Source organism: Crinia signifera, chromosome 4 (genome assembly GCF_055691185.1).
Source record: "Crinia signifera chromosome 4, ASM5569118v1, whole genome shotgun sequence".
NCBI lineage: Eukaryota > Metazoa > Chordata > Amphibia > Anura > Myobatrachidae > Crinia > Crinia signifera.
In genome coordinates, this window is record NC_139220.1 from 279,766,456 (window position 1) to 279,786,730 (window position 20,275).

A 20,275-nucleotide genomic window follows, 5' to 3' on the forward strand; every position below is an offset into this window, starting at 1 on the left:
CAATTAATGCCCGCAACTCGGCCATGGCTGTGTCGGCCCGCAGGGCCCTGTGGTTGCGGCAGTGGGTCGCTGACGCGGACTCAAAACGCAGCGTAGAGAGTCTCCCCTTCACAGGGGATAGGCTCTTTGGAAGTGAACTGGATGATTTGATATCAAAAGCTACAGCTGGTAAGTCCACATTCCTCCCATCAGCCTCCACCCCGGTAAGACGCCCTTTCACAGGGGTTCACAGCAGTCCTTTTGGACCTCTAAATTTAGGTCCAAGGGCAGAGGAGGCTCCACCGCCAATAGAGGCGCCAGAGGTAAGCCTAGGAAGGCAGCGGCTGCTGCTACAAGAGACCGTAGCATAAGTGCAGCTACCCCTAAGCCTGCCGCATGACGGGCCACTCCCACCTCGGGATATTCCCGCGGTGGGGGCAAGACTGAGGTTCTTCAGTCACGTGTGGGATGCATCCGCTCTCGACCCTTGGGTCAGGGCCATTATTTCACACGGTTACAGGCTGGAGTTCGAAAGACCACCCCCCACAGAGATATTTCAGGTCGGGACTCCCTGCAGCAGCGGAGGATCGCAGTATCCTCAGACAAGCTGTACAAAAGCTGATCCTAGCACAGGTCATTATACCAGTGCCAGCTGCAGAAAGGAACAAGGGTTACTTTTCAAACCTATTTGTGGTTCCAAAACCAGATGGGTTGGTTCGACCCATCTTAAATCTAAAGTCCCTGAACCCCTACTTGAGGATGTTCAAATTCCAAATGGAATCCCTGAGGGCAGTGATTGCAGGTCTGGAGGAGGGAGAATATCTAGCGTCCATCGATGTGAAGGACGCGTACCTTCACATACCGGTGTGGGCCCCACACCAGGCCTTCCTGAGATTTGCAATCCTGGAGGAACAATTCCAGTTCCAAGCCCTACCGTTTGGACTTTCAACAGCCCCACGAGTCTTCACCAAAGTGATGGTGGAGATGATGTCCTTATTGAGGGCTCAGGGGATAAACATCATCCCATACTTGGACGACTTGTTGCTGAAAGCGGAGTCAGTGTCCAAGCTGCTGGGGGCCATAGAGACAACAAGACATCTCCTGTCTCAGCACGGATGGATCCTGAATATACCAAAATCTTCACTGATTCCGTCCCAACGTCTGCAGTTCTTAGGGATGGTTTTGGACACAGTGGAGAGAAGGGTGTTTCTCCTAGGGGAGAAGATTGCAGCAATACAACAGCTGTTGAGGGAGGTGCTAGCCCCAGAAAGAGTCTCGGTCTACCTCTGCATCAGACTGATGGCAACTATGGTGGCCTCATTCGAGGCGCTGCAGTTCGGGAGATTCCACTCAAGAATTTTCCAGTGGGACCTATTGAGCAAGTGGTCGGGCTCACACATCCACATGCACAGGTTGATTCGCTTGTCTGTGAAGGCAAGACAGTCCCTGCAGTGGTGGCTACATACGCCAAATCTCCTGGCAAGGAGACGATTCGGGATCCAGGACTGGATCTTGCTGACCACAGATGCCAGCCTTTACGGCTGGGGGGCAGTTGCACAGGGGATGCGATTCCAGGGCCGGTGGTCATACATGGAAACTCAGCTCCACATAAACATCTTGGAACTGAGAGCTGTACACTATGCTCTTCTGGAGGCTCACTTCCTCCTGGAACAAGATTCTGACCTGCTGTGGCGATATCTGCCATCTTCATACCTGGGGTGTACAACTGGGAGGCGGACTTCCTGAGTCTTCACGACCTCCACCCCGGGGAATGGAGTCTGCATCCTCAGGTGTTCGGAAGCATCGTAGATCTGTGGGGGCTCCCACAGATAGACTTAATGGCCTCAAGGACCAACCACAAGGTGGAAAGGTATTGCTCAAGGACAAGAGATCCTCAATCAGAGGCAACAGATGCTCTGACCGCGGACTGGTCATACGACCTAGTATACCTGTTCCCGCCCCTCCCCCTCTTGGGTAGAGTGTTACAAAGGATCAGACATCAGAGGGTGCAGGCAATCCTAATAGCACCGGATTGGCCCAGGAGAGCACGGTACGCAAGTCTGCAAAACATGCTGATAGAAGAACCGTGGCGGCTGCCTCTAAGAATAGATCTTCTAGTACAAGGCCCCTTCGTCTACTAGGACTTAGGGCGTCTTCGTTTAACGGCCTGGAGGTTGAGCGGAACATCCTGGCTCTGAAGGGATTTCATTCCTCGGTCATAAACACCATGACCCGGGCCAGGAAGGCAGTGACGGCCTCACACTACCATAAGATCTGGCGTAGATATGTGTCTTGGTGCGAGCACATGAGTTTTCTGCCAGCAGATTTTAAATTAGACCGTTTGCTGCATTTCTTGCAGGTGGGCCTTGATAAGGGATTCCGGCTGGGGTCTTTAAAAGTTCAAATATCGGCCCTTTCTGTCTTTTTTCAGAAAAAGTTAGCGTCTATCCTAAAGTCCAATCCTTTTTGCAAGGAGTCTTGAGAATACAGCCTCCATTTATGGCGCCAACGGCACCTTGGGACCTAGATGTTGTCCTGGAGTACCTTCAGTCAGCCTGGTTTGAACCAGTGAACACCATTGACTTGAAATTCCTCACCTGGAAGACGGTGACGCTACTGGCTCTGGCCTCGGCCAGAAGAGTTTCTGAGCTTGGTGCTCTCTCTTGTAAGAGTCCATACTTGATTTTCCATCAAGACAGGGCGGAACTTCGGACAAGACAGCAGTTCCTGCCTAAAGTGGTCTCGGCGTTCCATATGAACCAGCCGATTGTAGTTCCGTCTTGTTCAGGACATAAGGATATTCCTGAGTCACTTGATGTGGTTAGAATCCTGCAGATCTACGTTAGGAGAACATCAAGGATCCGTAAGACGGAGTGTCTTTTTGTGTTGTATGACGCACAAAAGAAAGGATGCCCAGCATCGAAACAATCGATTGCTAGATGGATTCGTTCCACTGTACAGCAAGCATATGTGGCAGCCCATTTGACTATTCCGGCCTCAGTGAGAGCCCACTCCACTAGAGCCGTAGGAGCATCCTGGGCGGCTGCTCGGGGTGTGTCAGCATTGTAGCTATGTAGAGCTGCCACCTGGTCTGGTCAACTCACTTTCGTCAAATTTTATAAATTTGACACTGTGGCCAGTGATGATACCCAGTTTGGGCAGGCGGTGTTGCAACAGGCTCCGCACGTTCCCGCCCTTTCTTGAAGCTTTGGGACCTCCCCAAGGTTATAAGACCTCAGTACCCCATAATGAATGAAAGTGAAAATAGGATTTTAATACCTACCGGTAAATCCTTTTCACTGAATTCATATGGGGTACTGAGCGCCCGCCTCAGTGCGGTGCTGTGTTGCACAGGTTGTAATCCTGTTATTGCCTTCTTGCTAATTGCAATTTCTGGCATTCTGTAAAGTTATAGGTCCGTTGACCTGTTTAGGAGCAGCTGAGTTTTGGTGACTAATTGCTCCACAAAAATCTTAATATCATTTATGTTTTAGTAACACAATGACGGGGTTAACTACGTTTAGTTGAGAGAGTTGTTGTGTTTGTTGTGGTGTGCTGGTGCAAATCTCACCACGTTATCTTAATGCTAATTCCTACCTCACATACATTATCCTTCGGGCACAGTTTCTTAACTGGCTGGTAGGGGGAAGTAGAGGGGAGGAGCCAGCACACCCTGGTTGAAGAAAATGTTATGTACCTGTCTCCTGTCGGATACCCTCTATTCCCCAAGGTTATAAGACCTCAGTACCCCATATGAATTCAGTGAAAAGGATTTACCGGTAGGTATTAAAATCCTATTGTTATGTGAGGTCACTCCTACAATCGGACCAGATAAGGTCTTCCACACAAGGTCTAAAGGCCCCCATACACTAGCCGATTTTGGTAAGATTTCAGCCAGATCAGTCGGATCTGGCCGAAATCGGACCAAAATCGGCTAGTTTTGATGTCCCCTCAGATCCGATGCGCGGTCCCGTGCGCATCGGATCTGCGTCGGGTGGTCGGACCTGCTGCACGTCCGACCACCCGACTTGGGACCTAGTGGGGCGGCGCGGCGGTAGAGGGAGCAGGGGGGGCTGGAGCCGCTGCGGGGGACACAGGCGGCATAGAGCCGGGCAGGGGGAGCCGGCGGGAGCTGTCAGTACGGAAGGAAAAAAAAAAAAGCCCATACAATGAATGGGCAGCCTGTGATTGGCTGAGCGCTCTCTCAGCCAGTCAGCAATTGGCTGAGAGAGCGCTCAGCAGCCAATCACAGGCTGCCCATTCATTGTATAGGCTTTTTTTTTTCTTCGGTACAGACAGCTCCCGGCTCCCCCTGCCCGGCTCAGCTGTAAGTAATTGCCGCAGCTGTGTCCCCCGCAGCGTCCGTCCCCCCAGCTGCCTCAATGTCCCCCTGCCCCCTGCTCCCTTCACATTGCAGCTCCCCTGGAGTTGCAAATGATACATCGCATGCGATGTATCATTTGCAAAACTTGGCACATCAAGTGCCAAATCGCGTGTCCCCCTCCCGGGGAGCTGCAGGGGAGAATCAGGTCCGACTTGTCCTTAGGACAAGTCGGACTAATGTATGGGGGCCTTTAGACTCTAAGTGCTCAGTGTTGTTTTAGTGGTGTTCACAAGGCACACATTTATATTTAAATAAGAATGTTCAACATATTGAAATCTATAATCAAACAATGTTCTAACCTTTCATTTGTAATTTTGCAGGTTACCAGAACAGGAAGGAGAGGCCAGAGCCAGAGCTCCTGATCAAAATCGTGGCTGGTTTCGTCGTGGCTCCTCATACAACAAAAAATGGGAGACGGGCAGAGGAAGACAAAACTGGAAGCCGCGGAAGAATGGGAGACCAGATAGAGCATTTTACGAAGGTCGAGGGAAACCTTGGAGGAAAGGCCAGGAGCAGCACAGAGGTCATGCAGTGGGTAGAGGAGAGGAGGAAGCGGGAGAGTCAGAAGGGAGGGAGTGGTCACGGAGGAGAGTACTAGATAAGTATCGGGTCGGCCATTTGGATAATGAAAATAGAGAAGCACAGGATCTTCAGCAACAGAAAATAGCAAGGGATTTGGGTGAAGCAGAGATTGGAGCAGATGAGACAATTGTGCCACAGGGAAGGGAAGAGGGCCAGAATGTACCAGTACAGAATCCTGAGAGCCAAGTAGTGCCTACTGTGATAGAACAGGGCCAAGGTGTGCAGGAGGGAAAGTGTGAGACAAAGATGAGAGAAGACTGTGTGGAGGACCAAGCGGTGCCAGAGGAGAGTGAGAGTAAAGCCCAAGAAGGTGCTCAGGAAAGATCACATTGCCAAGCAGACACTGTAGAGATAGAAGAGGGACTCAGTTTGTTGGAGATGAGAGAAGAATGTCCAAATGAGACCAAGAATTTATTAGAGGACCAAAAGGTATTAGATAAGAAAGCAAGGAGCCATGTGGTGTTGCAGGACAGGGTGGTGGGTCAGGGAGTGTCTGAGGACAGAGCAGTGCCAGAGGACAGAAAATTGGGAGATAAACTGCCAGAGGACAGAGACGAGGGCCAGGAAGTACCGGATGGGAGCTCAGGGCACCAGGTGGAAATAGTAAAGATATCTCAAAAACTGGATAAGGTAAACACTGTGTTTTCGAGTGAGACACAGATGAGAGAGGTGGTTCTAGATGACCGAGGGACAGAACATCAAGAGTCTTTTGAAGATCAAATAAATCCGATTCTTCATGTGGTAGATCATTGTTCCAGAGGGCTAATGCTGGGAGGGGACCAGGTGGAATGTAAGGAGCACACGAACAAGGATGAGAAAATGGAGGAAACCTCTGAGTCAGTACAGTATAGAAGAGCAGATATAGAAAGGGGAACAGCTGAAGACTTCTATAATACTATGAATGAGGGACTGAATATGGCCAGGGATGAACAGAAAATACAGGTGCTATTAGAAGTGGGTGAGGAAGAGAAGACAAATAAGCGGGAGAACCTACCACTAGAGACAGGAGATGCATTGGCAGAGCACGGCAGGGCAGATATGCCGCCAGAATCCCACGTGAAGATAGTGCAATCTGTGCCAGACGTGCCCTCAGCAAACAGCCATCACCAGGGAACCGCGGAGGCAGCACACAGTGCAGAAGACCAGCAGAAGGTTCTGGAGCAACTCCTGACCGAGGTGAGTGATGATATTCATGTTGAGCCCATTCCCGTATGACGGTGGGGGGCATGCAAACCCCTGTGTAGGGGTATGAAGGGAGAAGGAGATATAAAGGGCAGGTGCTGGACATTCTATATATTGCCCAAGCAGTGGTGCAAGTAGAAAAAATGACTTAGTGGTACTGTGCTGCGCGCCGAAGGGCGTGGTCATATGACACAAGGGGGAGTGGCTACATGACAAAACTTTATGCACCCAGTGCCAGATATGCCCCCACAGTGCTAGGTATGCCCCCAGTGCCACACATATGCCCCACAGTGCCACACATATGCCCCCACAGTGCCACACATATGCCCCCACAGTGCTAGTTATGCCCCCAGTGCCAGATATGCCCCCACAATGCCACACATATGCCCCCACAGTGCAAAGTATGCCCCCAATGCCAGATATGCCCCCACAGTGCCACACATATGCCCCTACAGTGCGAAGTATGCCCCCAATGCCAGATATGCCCCCACAGTGCCACACATATACCCCCAGTCTTTTTACGGTATGTTTAGCAAAGCTGCAAAGAAGGAGCGAACTGGTGCAAGAAAACTGCACAACATCCATATTAACTAAAGCAAGTGGAAATAACTGCATGTCATTAGCTGTGTAGTTTGTGGTCAATGCATTGAATGAGTTCTGCAATGCACACATGTTATCCCAGTTACTTACACCCAAGGTGCTGAGATAATGATGTCACTTGCTCAATGTGATCATGGAAACTACTCCGAAATCACAAGGACTCCCCTTTGCTAAAACTGGCACTTTTATGGCTTTTCTTCTGGAAAGTCCCTGTCCGTCCAGAGCACACCGCCGAGCCTCTTCGATGTGAATAGCAAATACTCCCACTGGCAGCTATTGGTCTTCTAACTCTCCTAATCCACCTCTTAGCAGACGCTCACCCTGACCACAGGCGAGGAAAGCATCCCCTCAAGTTAGCTGGCAACAATAGGGAACGAGAGTCTACTTTTGAAAATCAGTTTCAGGGAGATTGCAGGTGTTAGATGAATGCTGCGCACATTTGCAGGAGTATCAAGCTCGGCCCAAGGGGCCACCTTTTTATTGCCACTCAGGTGTGCATCCTGCAATGGCAGGTAAAATCTATCTGTCTTTGTCTAATGCAAAAACAAATCTATATGCATTGGTGTGGGATTCTGTGTTTGTATGTCCCCTAATACCCCATTCACACCAGCCTAAATTCCCAGGTTGAGTCCGGGAACAACCCGGTACTAGCGCTGGTGAGAAAGGTTCCCGGGACAAAATCCCAGGCAAATTTTAACCCAGCTAGGTACCAGGGTTGTTCCCGGGTTCAACCCGGGGACCTGGCTGGTGTGAAAGGTACAGGGTATACTTACCCGGGTCGCCATGTCCTCCGTGTCCTGTCCGACGGGAATTAATGCAGGCGGCGGGCGCAAATGACGGGACAGCCGGTGGATGATGATGACGCAGCTCTCCGGTGGCAGTGAGGACGCCGGAGAGCTGCGTCATCTTCATCCGCAGCCTGTCCCGTCATTTGCGCCGCCGCCTGTGTGGATCCCTGGCCTGCACGGAGGACCAGCAACCGGGGTGAGTATTCTCCCCACCTCCGCCGCCATCCCGCCGACTGCCCGCCTCCTCCCCACCTCCTGCCGGCCTCCTTCCCGCCCCCTTCTCACACCAGAAAATGCAGGGACATTTCTGGTGTGAATGGGTCCAAACCCGGGAATGTCCCTGCTTGTCCCGTGAACTGAATTCCCGGGTTTGTCCCTGCATTTCTGGTGTGAATGGGGTATTATGAAGGGGAGCACATCCCCGAAACATTGAATAAATAGGAGTGTATTTTTTTTGTTGCCGTTACACCTAATATACATAGCACCAAACAACATTATACACAGCCCCTGCATATTACAGCTAGTATACACAGCACAATACTACATTATACACAGCCCCAAAATTACACATAGTATACATAGCACCAAACAACATTATACACAGCCCCTGCATATTACACCTAGTATACACAGCACAATACTACATTATACACAGCCCCTGCATATTACACCTAGTATACACAGCACAATACTACATTATACACTGCCCCTGCATATTACACCTAGTATACACAGCACAATACTACATTATACACTGCCCCTGCATATTACACCTAGTATACACAGCACAATACTACATTATACACTGCCCCTGCATATTACACCTAGTATACACAGCACAATACTACATTATACACAGCCCCTGCATATTACACCTAGTATACACAGCACAATACTACATAATGCACAGCCCCTGCATATTACAGCTAGTATACACAGCACAATACTACATTATACACAGCCCCAAAATTACACATAGTATACATAGCACCAAACAACATTATACACAGCCCCAAAATTACACATAGTATACATAGCACCAAACAACATTATACACAGCCCCTGCATATTACACCTAGTATACACAGCACCAAACACCCCCCCCCCCCATAACACCTAGTAGTACACACAGCACTATAAAACAATATACACAGCAAACACCCCCACCCCCCCCCCCAACCCTATTACATTACACACACATCTGCTCTCCCAGTACACAACACTCACCCATATTTTTGGATCCTTCCTGGGAAGAACATGGAACAGGCCCCGGGCAGTGTGGTGGAGGGAGGCTGTCCCTCAGCAGGCAGAGGAGCAGGAAGTGAAACTGCAGAGCTGGGCAGGGCTGAAGCACGGAGATCACACTGACAGTGTGGCTGCCTCAGCAGGCAGAGGGCTGGCCAGGCAAGGCTAAAGCACGGAGCAGGCAGAGGAGCAGGAACTTTGAACAGCAGACGGCAGGTAGGGCTGATAGCACGGAGACCGGTGGGCGGAGTCAGCTTCACAGAAGCTGAACTCCTGGCAGCTGAGCCGGGTCACTCTCTCATTAACTGCTATAGCTGACGAACAACCCCGCGGTGCCTATCTGCGACGTATCCCCGGCAGGCCCCGCCCCCAGCTTTACTTACCACACTGTGGCCGGGCGGCAGAGGCCACGCCCCCCCGACAATTACATATGCGCGCATGCGCAGTAAGCAGTTCAGGGGGAATTTTGTTATGGCGGGGTACCGGCACAATATGTTTTACTGGTACGCCGTACCACCCCGTACCGCCATACTTGCTCCACTGTGCCCAAGGGTATGCTGGATAGGACAGAGAGCAGAAATTATGATAAGGGAAAGGTAATATGGACAGGCCCCCGATAGATGACAGAAGAAGTCCTCAGGCCATTCAAACCAAGGTAAGGTAACATTGGCCGCATTCTTTCCTATGTATGCCCGCCGACACAAAATAATTATTTACAATTATGTTTATTAGTTGAGTTAGGGGTTGGGGCGATAAACGGGTAGTAAATAGGCAGGGGCCAGGATATCGGCTAAAGTGGACCAAAAAAATGAAATCCCGGCCATTTTTAAGACATGATCCAGATGGCAACGGATACAGAGAGGTGTTGGCCCACCAAGATAGCTATTGTGTGATGTTTTATTATCAGTAAAGGCCCCCATACATTAGTCCGTCTTGTCCTAGGGACAAGTCGGACTTGATTTCCCCGGCAGCTCCCCGGGAGGGGAACACACGATTAGGCACTTGATGTGCCAAGTTATGCATATGATAAATCGCATGCGATTTATCATATGCAACTACCGGGGAGCTGCAGGGGGAGAGCCGGGTGGAGGACGCTGGGGAGCTGCAGGGAAGTGCCGGGCAGGGTGAGCTGACAAAGTCAGCAGGTGGGGGATGCCAGTGAGCCGGGCATGGGGAGAGGCTGGGAGTGGACAGTCAGCGGGCGGGGGGACGCCGGTGAACCGGCGAGGGGAACAGGTCATGTCCGTGCTGGGCAGGAGGACCAGGCAGGCAGCCACAGCTTCATGGAAGAAAGCCCCAATACAAACAAATGGGCAGCCAGTTATTGGCTGAGAGCTCTCTCAGCCAATTGCTGATTGGCTGAGAGAGCTCTCAGCCAATCACTGGCTGCCCATTCGTTTTTACTGGGGGTTTTCTTCCATGAAGCTGCGGCTGCCTGCCTTGTCCTCCTGCCCAGCACGTGAGCTTTTCTCCTCGCCGGTTCACCGGCGTCCCCCCGCCCGATGACTGTGTCCTCTCCGAGTCCCAGCCTCTCCCCATGCCCAGCTCACTGGCGTCCCCCGCCTGCTGTCAGCTCACCATGCAGTTCCCCGGCGTCCCCCGCCCACTGACCCGGACCGGACTGCACATAAGATTTAGGAAATCTTATGTGCAGCCGGTGCGCCTGCCCGACTCCGATCCGATGCGCACGGGACCGCGCATCGGGTCGGACAGGGTGTCAAAACATGCGATTTGGGACAGTTTCACTGCCCGATTCACCCGAATCGGGTGAAATCGGGCCCAAATCGCATGTTTTACTGTGAGTGATGAGACTGTGTCTACCTCAGTACTGCTGATTGGCTGCAGCTAGACGGAGTTACACTTACACCCCTGGTTTTAAGACTAAGGAGGGGAGAATGCTCTCCAGCAGAGACATGATTAGTAGCAACTTTGTCTCACAGAGGAACACATGCACTAAACATTGGAGAGTCGTAAAGTTAAGAGCGAGAAAGTACCAGCCAATCAGCTCCTGTAAGTTTGTATACAGTAACCACTCAGGAGCTGATTGGCTGGCATCTCTATTTTTTCGCTCAACAAGGCATTGACCACTGTTTCTTAATGTGCCTTTCTAGCTGTTGTTCTTGGTGTGTTAAGGTGGATTGTTGTGGCTGACTGGCACAAGTGGGGTTGTTGTGGCTGACTGGCACAAGTGGGGCTGTTGTGGCTGACTGGCACAAGTGGGGCTGTTGTGGCTGACTGGCACAAGTGGGGTTGTTGTGGCTGACTGGCACAAGTGGGGTTGTTGTGGCTGAATGGCACAAGTGGGGTTGTTGTGGCTGACTGGCACAAGTGGGGTTGTTGTGGCTGACTGGCACAAGTGGGGTTGTTGTGGCTGACTGGCACAAGTGGGGTTGTTGTGGCTGACTGGCACAAGTGGGGTTGTTGTGGCTGACTGGCACAAGTGGGGTTGTTGTGGCTGACTGGCACAAGTGGGGTTGTTGTGGCTGACTGGCACAAGTGGGGTTGTTGTGGCTGACTGGCACAAGTGGGGTTGTTGTGGCTGACTGGCACAAGTGGGGTTGTTGTGGCTGACTGGCACAAGTGGGGTTGTTGTGGCTGACTGGCACAAGTGGGGTTGTTGTGGCTGACTGGCACAAGTGGGGTTGTTGTGGCTGACTGGCACAAGTGGGGTTGTTGTGGCTGACTGGCACAAGTGGGGTTGTTGTGGCTGACTGGCACAAGTGGGGTTGTTGTGGCTGACTGGCACAAGTGGGGTTGTTGTGGCTGACTGGCACAAGTGGGGTTGTTGTGGCTGACTGGCACAAGTGGGGTTGTTGTGGCTGACTGGCACAAGTGGGGTTGTTGTGGCTGACTGGCACAAGTGGGGTTGTTTTGGATAGCCCAGGATTTTCTTCAATTTTTTTTATTATTTTTTTATGAGAAATTAATTGATATATAAAACCCTACATCTTGCATTTACATTTAGCAGTCCATTTAATGTTTATATCAATGTGTAGTGTTCAGTAACACGATAAACTGTTTAACTACAATATTTGCATGACATTCTAAGTCCAATAGTGCCACCTTGTGGTAAGATCATTGAACTTCAGGAGGTTGTATGCTTGTAGAATTACATTGCAAATCTAGTGCAGTATGATACCAGTGTAGGAGTTACGCTGCATTCCGGGCAACTTCTCCAGGCTTTTTACCTATAAAACCCATGTGTGTGCTTCCCCTCAGATCAGTGGGCATGTCTGTGAGAAGGATATCCACATCCAGCCTCTGCTGGGAGACTTCTCAGAGTTTACAGAAACGCAGGTGGATCGGGGGAGATTTGGACACATTATCGAGGTGTATGGCTTCTCTGCCGAACTCTGCACTGAAGATCTGATAGAGCCTTTTACAGAGTACAGGTAATAAGGGTTACTAAGGAGTATGCTAAGCGTTGTAGCTAATCAGCATCATTAGTCATTGTTACAGGCTGTTGTCTAAAGGTGCCCACACACTAGAAAGATCTGCGATCTTAAGATGTGCGCATAAATTAGCCTTCAAATCTTTGGTCCATCCTGGACCTAAAGGCCCCCATACACTATGCGATATGGGAACGATTTCACCCGATTCGGATGAATCGGGCAGTGAAATTGGCCCAAATCGCACTTGTAGACATCCTCTCCGATCTGATGCGCGGTCCCGTGCGCATCGGGGTCGGGAGGTCGGATGGGATGCACATAAGATTTGCCAAATCTTATGTGCAGCCCAGCCCGGGAGCCGTGCGGGGGACAGCAGCGCGCGGGGGATGCCGGCTATAGAGAGCCAAGCAGGGGGAGGCTGCATATGGCGCCGGGCTGGAGGAAACTGTTGCGGTGGGGTGACAGCGGGAGGCGAGTAGGGAGAACTTGATGACATGACGCTGGCTGCCGGGCAGCGCCGCAGTGGCGGGAGCAACACCAGATAACTTGAAAGAAAAAAAACGCCCATAGAGATGACTAGCAAGCCATTGATTGGCTGAGACCTCTCTCAGCCAATCAGGGATTGGCTGAGAGAGGTCTCAGCCAATCAATGGCTTGCTAGTCATCTCTATGGGCCTTTTTTTTTTTCCAAATGATCTGTTCCTCCCGGCTTGCGGCGCTGCCCGGCAGCCAGCATCATCAAGTTCTCCCTGCTCGCCTCCCGCTGTCACCCAACCGCAACAGCTTCCTCCTGCCTCTCCCTGCTCGGCTCTCAATTAGCCGGCATCCCCCGCCCGCTGCCGTCCTCCGCACGGCTCCCTCCTCCTGCAGCTCCCCGGGGACTGCATATGATAAATCCATGCGATTTATCATATGCAAACCTTGGCACATCAAGTGCCTAATCGTGTGTCCCCCTCCCGGGGAGCTGCAGGGGAAATCAGGTCCGACTTGTCCCTAGGACAAGTCGGACTAATGTATGGGGGCCTAAAGATTTCAGGCAACCGCACATCTTTACCAAAGATTTTTCTGTAAGGTGCCCACACACTAGAAAGATCTGCGATTGTAAGATGTGCGCATAAATTACACATTTTTTCATACCCCTACTATCCAACTACGCATGGAGTTGATTTTATATAGTGTGGCGAGCGCAGCGAGCCACCGTGCCCGAATCGTGGCGAGCGCAGCGAGCCCCGCGAGGGGATGCGGTCTCCTAAGAAAAACGGGAGCCCAGATATTACATAAGTACCAAGATTTCAGGCAAGCGCACATCTTTACCAAAGATTTTTCTTAAGATCCCGTGTGCGTTCCTATGGATCTTTTGTTAAATCTTCTGATCTTTTGTGCAGCACGTAAGATCAGAAGATTCAGCTAAAGATCCACGGGAGCACGCATTGGACCAAAATCGGCCGATTTTTGACCGATTATCGGTAAACATTGGACGATATATCGGCCGATTTATCGGAAATCAGCCAAAAAATCGTTCTAGTGTGTGGGCACCTTTAGAAGATGATGTATAGGAATAATATTGATCAGCATTGGCCTTTCAATAAGTCTCCTTATATGTAGCTAAGAGCAGAGTAAATGGACTGGATGGTTTTATTTTGTTCCCCTCAGAGATAAAGGCTTCCAGCTGAAGTGGGTGGATGAGGCTCATGCACTAGGAATATTTTCCAGCCCCGAGGACGGTAAGATGTCACTGCAATGATGATGATGCTCTGGGTATTACGCTGCATTGCTTGTCTGTCTTCCTATCTTGCTGGTAAACATCCCATGACCCCTTATTATTGCTGCACTAGTGGGTTTCTGCTTCTCCTCCAGTGGGGCCTGGCATTACTGTAAGCCTGACTCTGAGTTTTCTCTGTGCGCTGAGGTGCAGGTTTCTGTGTGGGGAGTATACAGATTCCCTAGCACCAGCTGGTGCTGCTTCCAGATATCGGAGGTGTTTTGGTGAATTGTCCTGTTTAGTGTCCCTTCTCCGTGATCTCTGTGGGACCCTGCATATGAAGGCTCCTCTTCAGGGTTTTCTCAGCGAATAATATTAGGGTTTGGCTAGGCCGGTATCTGAGCTGGTAACACTCACATGGAGCTTCATATGTTGCCTTTCACATATATAAGGGCATATTTCATACTGTTCTTTCCCTCAATGGTAGTGGTGGTCTCAGGATTTTCAGGTGCCATTCATGTGCTCCCAGAACACAACGGAAGCCCCTACACCCCTGGTATCAAACTCATGGCCCTCCAGCTGTTGTGGAACTACACGTCCCAGCATGCCCTGACACAGTTTCAGCAATCCATTGTATAAAATCTGTGGCAGGGGATGCTGGGATGTGTAGTTCCACAACAGCTGGAGGCCCATGAGTTTGGCACCACTGCCCTACGCTCTGTGGTGCATTATCCATGTATCTGCTTGCCCTGAGCACGTCTAACCCTGGAATTGTCGTTGACTTTAAGTCGTGTCCACTAACACTGTTGATAGGTATGCACTAAAGGGGTATCCGGTGGGTTTGGGTCATTGGGTCGACAGTGTATAGGTCAGTGGTGTCTAAGTAAATCCCAGAAGGTCGACACAAGAAAAAGGTCGACAACAATTTTTTAAAATGTTTTTGTGGTGCCAGTTTTTATCTTGTAACGGATAGACCGCCAATTAGTGTCGCGCTTTGCTCGCTATGTTTCAGGCAAGGTTAGCACTTTCAATCTAAGAGCCTGATTCAGACCGGTTCGCTATGCAGCGTATATTCACTGCCTATCACGCAAATAAACGCCACCCTGTCGAACGCCCCCCCCCCCCCCCTTGCCAAGCGAATCTCTGCATTAGCATGCTAGCGGATGTGTAAGATTACCCGCACGGAGGAAAAATCATTTCATGGTCGCTCTCCATCGAATGATTTTTTTTCCTTCCTTCGTGAATACGAGTCTATACTTTTATCCTGGACGGAGATGGCCAAAATTTGGGGCGGGCGCCCATCATTGAGCGAACGCCCCCAGTGAGTGTGAAACTCATCAAAGGCGTTTGCTCCCCCAATTGGGCAAGGGAGCGAATTTGAACCTGAGTGATCAGGTATGAATCGCGCCCTTAGTTCACGTGGATAGTAACGTATGTGTAAAAAAAAAAAATTATGTTGACCATACGTGGTGTCAGCTATTATGTCGGCCTACTGACTGTTGGCCTTTAGGCCAGATACCTTTTGAAGTTGTCTCTAAGTATAACCCTTGGACTAATATAAAGTTGTGGCACCTGCTGTGTGGGGGGCACTATGCAGAATTTAATAGGGCTGTGCAATAGTATATAGGGAATAACATGAATTTCATTAAATCGCGTCTGAGCACCGCCCCTTCCCGCTTTATAGTGCCCTAATATGGGTATTGTAGTGGGGTCTTCAATGGCGTGATAGTACCACCATGCCCCTGCACTGCCCTCCTATACCCATCCTCCCCCTGTAGAGGTAGAAAGTTGGCATGTGTGCAGTACATATGCCCTAAGATGTGAGGGGGGGGAAAAAACATTTCAGAATGCACAGATGTCCTCTACATAAACAACTGCATATGAAGACCTTTGTTTTGCTACCAATGTGTAACAATTGCCCTCTCTTGCAGCATATGCCGCCTCCCACAGGATGCACCCAGCTATGAAGTTCCGCCCCTTATCTCAGGGCAGTCGTCAGGCCAAGATGGGGGCATATGAACTGACAGGTGAGACTGGATTTGGATGTTGGTGGGGGGTAGCGCCTATACTAAGTGACATACACCAGCAGAATATAACCTCTATTTCTTTATCATCAATAAGGGATAATGGGGATTCACTTAGTACGATGGGGAATAGATAGGGTCCAAATTAGCCTGTGCACATTAAAACTTCAACCAGGGTGTGCTGGCTCCTCCCCTCTATGCCCCCTCCCACAGCTCAGTTTAGAAAAATGTGCACTCAGGAGAGGATGCACACTCCGGAACTCCAGAGAATTTACTTAATTATTTAAAACTTTCATTTATTTGGGCATGCTGCTTGGACTTGCAGCATGCCTGCAACTTAGGGGGGGTGGCGTGTGTCGGACACCGACCTATTCAGGTGCTGCTCCGGAACACGTTCCGGGATGGGCTAGTGTACAGTCTGGCATTGCGCCATGGCGCGTTTTACATGATACAAGTGTATTTGCCAGTATAAATAGTCTTGGTAGCTCCGGCGCCATTACAGGAGGTGGAGCTACCTCAGAGTGGGACCAGTAGTGACCATCTTGTGCAAGGAACAGTGTGCATCTAGTTCCGGCTTCTCCAAGGCACTACAGTCACAGAACAGGGGCTTGTTTCACTGGTATATCAGTGTAAATTCCACTGATAGCGCCATTAGATTCCCACTGGGTCTGTTTGCCAGGTGTGCTCAATTCCTTCTGTCTGGGTCCCTTACATGGCGTGGGCTGGGGCAGACTTGCTTTTATACATGTGTTTCACTGTGTGTTATACTACACCCGTTTCTTTCACCATGGGGAGAAAGTGCACTGTATGTAACACCAGGTTTTCCCCTTCCCTGCTGACCCTCTTATGTGGGATCAGTGCAGCCAGCTATCTCAGCGTAGTGAGGCCTCGGGGGGAGGGGGAGCTCACAGTGGCTGAGTTCAATGAAGGCTGTGATGCAGCAAATAGCAGCGACACAGCACCAGTATTAACAATTACCGGTGCCTGTGGAAGTGGTGCAGGACGGGGTCCCGACAGGCATTCACCCGACATCGGGATCCCGACTATCCAAACACCGACAGCCGGGTTCCCGACGGCCACCTGCTATTTTCCCTCGTAGGGGTCCACGACCCCATAGAGGGAGAATAGAATAGGTGGCGAGCGCAGCGAGCCAGCAAGGGGCTTTGTTGCACTCACCATGCTGTCTGGGTCTAGCCAGTCGGGATCCTGACTGTCGGACCCCTATACCACACCCTGTGGAAGGTGTGCAGAAATCTGACAGACAGGTTGCTTCTTCCTCAGGTGTAAATGCACCACAAAAGCGTGGATGATGAGCAGGAGGAAGGCGAGGAGGTAGAGCCTGCTGAGGAATCTGCGGTGCAGAAATGCTTTCTCTTTACAGAAAAGGGCTAGTGTCACCTTTCCTGACTAAGGATTTGGACGACATTTTCAGAAAAGCTTGGGCATCCCCAGATAAAAAATTAAAGATTCCCAAGCATTTGGTGTCCACCTTCCCCTTTGCTCTGGAAGGCAGAGGGGTCTGGGAGTTACCACCAGCAGTGGATGCCTCGCTCTCACGCCTATCTAAAAAGCCGGTTCTGCCGGTTCCTGGGGCAGCTACCTTTAAGGATTCGGCCGATAGAAAGATAGAGCGCGTGTTAAAATCTATTTACACTGCTGTGGGTCCATCCTAGAGGCCTGTTATTGCAGGCTGCTGAATGACTCACGCCATTCACTCAAGGACGGGTCAAATTCAGGAAGGCCTAGTGGGTGGAAAGGCCTTGGTTGATATGACAACTTTGGTAAAACGCATTCAGGATACAACGTGTGTCCTTTGTGATACCTTTAAGGAGGTCGGCATCATTAACATACGAACTGGAGTTCAGCGCTTGCCCGCCTCGCAGATTTTTCAAGTCGGGTCTGCCGGTTTCCAGGTCACGCAGTGTATGCTACTAGTGGCGTTACAAAAGTTGGTTCAGACCAGGGTCGTTGTCCCAGTCCCTTCTCCCCAAAGAGGTTTGGATTATTACTCAAAACTCTTCGTAGTGCCGAAGCCGGATGGCTCGGTGCGCCCAATTCTGAACCTCAAATCACTGAACCCGTACATACAAGTTCAGAATGGAGTCCTTGAGGGCGGTAATCTCCGGCCTAGAAAGAGGGGAGTTTCTGGCCTCTCTGGATATCAGGGATGTGTACCTTCACATCATGATCTGGCCACCTCATCAGGCATTTCTCCTTCATCCACTAGGTGTCACTGGAGTAACAGTGTGGATAGAAGGGCGACCACAGGGAGCATGGGCACTTTAAATTAATTGAGTGTGGCCAACTCCTCCCCTTCTAGTCCCCCACCCAGGCAGTCTTAGAATGTGCCCTCATGGGAGCCGGTCACTCACTGGCTTGCTCCAGGGCATAGTTACAAAAAGCTTGAAAAAAACAGAAGAAATTCTACTCTACAACAGACAGGCAGTCTGCCGCTGCCTGTCTGCGTCGTGGGAGTTGCCGGGGGGGACCCTACCGCAACTGCGTGCGGTTCGCGCCCGGGTCCCCGGCTGCAGAGGGACAGCCACCACTGCACGTGGTGTGCGTCCCGTCCTCCCTCAGCCTCTACCGCCTCCGGGCAGCCAAGGCAGCGGTAATGTATGCCTGACCCCCTGCTTAGCGCGGGGGGTTCAGTTTTTTACTAAAGATGGCGGTAGCACAGGTTATATATTTTTGTTTAAAACTGGCGCCATTGCAGGGAGTACGGAGCAGCCGGGGGGGCGGAGCTACTGTGAGGTAATGGTCCCAGCGCAGTAGCAGCACTTCCCTTTTTTAAAGACACACCGCTGCAGACACGTGGAGGGACCTCTGTTTTGGCTGAGACGGTCTGCAACCTAAGCCCCTTCTCCCGGTGTCCAGGCCTGCAACAGCTTCCCCAAGCCCTGCATGCAGACAGTGGGGTTAGAGCTGGGTGAGACAGTTTTTGGGCTGTATACAAATTTGGCTATAGCGCTGTTGATAGCCTGGGGCAGCTTTCTCTTCTTACTGTCTCTCCTGTCCAGTCTTTCACTCTGGTCTTGTGTCTGTACTATCCTCTGGGGTGTATGTATGGTATAACTTGTTGATTGTTGCATATATATTTATATATTTTGTATATTTAGCCTTGGAGGGTTTAACAAAAGCCTTGGCCCCAGAGCCGGTTCATTCTACTCTGCGGCCCAGTGCACGTGACTCACAACCCTCCTGTGCTTAAAAGACTGCTTACGCAGGTCTTAGGCACAGACACGGAGGATGACATGCCAGATTTAGAGGAGGGGGAGTTTGCAGCTCCACTTATTGAGGAGCAGCAGCTTGTTCCACAAGAACCTGAACAGGCTGCACCGGGCTTAGGTGACCTTTATAGATATGGTCAAACTGGCCTTGGATATTATTGACGGGGCTGCAGCACCCAGTAGCCCCTCCCTTTTTGGCAAAAAGCCTAGACAAACGGCCTCTTTTCCTCCTGCCGAGGAATTAGATGAGCACGTTTTAAATGCTTGGAAAAACCCTGATAAAAAAATTCAGGTTTCTCGCAGACTCTTAGCTTCATACCCGCTCTCTGCTGAGGGCAGGAAGTTGGTTGAGACACCCCCAGTGGTTGATCCCTCGGTCACACGTCTCTTAAAAAAGACGGTTCTCCCAGTTCCGGGGGCTACTGCTTTTAAGGACGCCTTGGACCGTAAGCTGGAGCTTACCCATAAGTCCATATACACTGCAGCAGGCGTAGTTCAACGCTCGGCTCAGGTTGGCTGCTGGGTCAACAAGGCCATGGGGGTTTGGGCTGCGCAGATGATTTCACACTTAAATCAAGGCGCAGATTTAGATGTTCTGGTACAGCTAGCAGAACAGATCCGGGAGGCCTCAGCCTATATGGTGGAAGCCTCTAAGGATGTCTGTATCATAGGGGCTCGCATCTCGGTGCTCTCTATTTCAGCGCACAGATCACTGTGGCTTCGCCAGTGGCAGGCCGATTCAGAATCCAAGCGGGCGGTGGAGGCCCTCCCCTTTGCTGGGGATGTCCTATTCGGACCTGAACTGGACAAGTGGATATCGCAGGCTACAGGGGGTGAGTCCACATACCTTCCCTCCACTTGCGCCACCTCCACCTGTCCGCAGGACCTTTCAAGGCACTTCCTTTCGCCCACAGGCAAAGTTTCATGGCCGTTCCAGAGGGGCGGCCTCTGAGAGGCTCCCGAGGTCATGGCAGAGGTTCTTCCTCCTCCACCCAGGAGGCCAAACCCTCCTCGAAGCCCTCAGCGTGACGGGCTTATAGCCCACCTGGGGGACCCCAAGGTGGGAGCACGTCTTCAAGACTACAGGCACGTGTGGCTGCAGTCTTGTCAAGAAACCTGGATCCGGGATCTGATAGCCTTCGGCTACAAGATTCATTTTCAAAGAACACC

At 50.9% G+C, this 20,275-nt stretch overlaps 1 protein-coding gene across 1 annotated transcript in view; it reads left to right on the plus strand.

Moving 5' to 3' along the window:
- LOC146073066 (uncharacterized) overlaps positions 1–20,275 on the plus strand; it is a 57,498-nt gene that overhangs the window by 25,327 nt on the left and 11,896 nt on the right. Inside the window, exons 4-7 of the mRNA XM_083180244.1 lie at positions 4,684–6,121; positions 11,980–12,152; positions 13,803–13,873; positions 15,783–15,878. Coding sequence (XP_083036370.1) covers positions 4,684–6,121; positions 11,980–12,152; positions 13,803–13,873; positions 15,783–15,878 — 1,778 coding nt within the window. The remainder of the gene's footprint in view (positions 1–4,683; positions 6,122–11,979; positions 12,153–13,802; positions 13,874–15,782; positions 15,879–20,275) is intronic.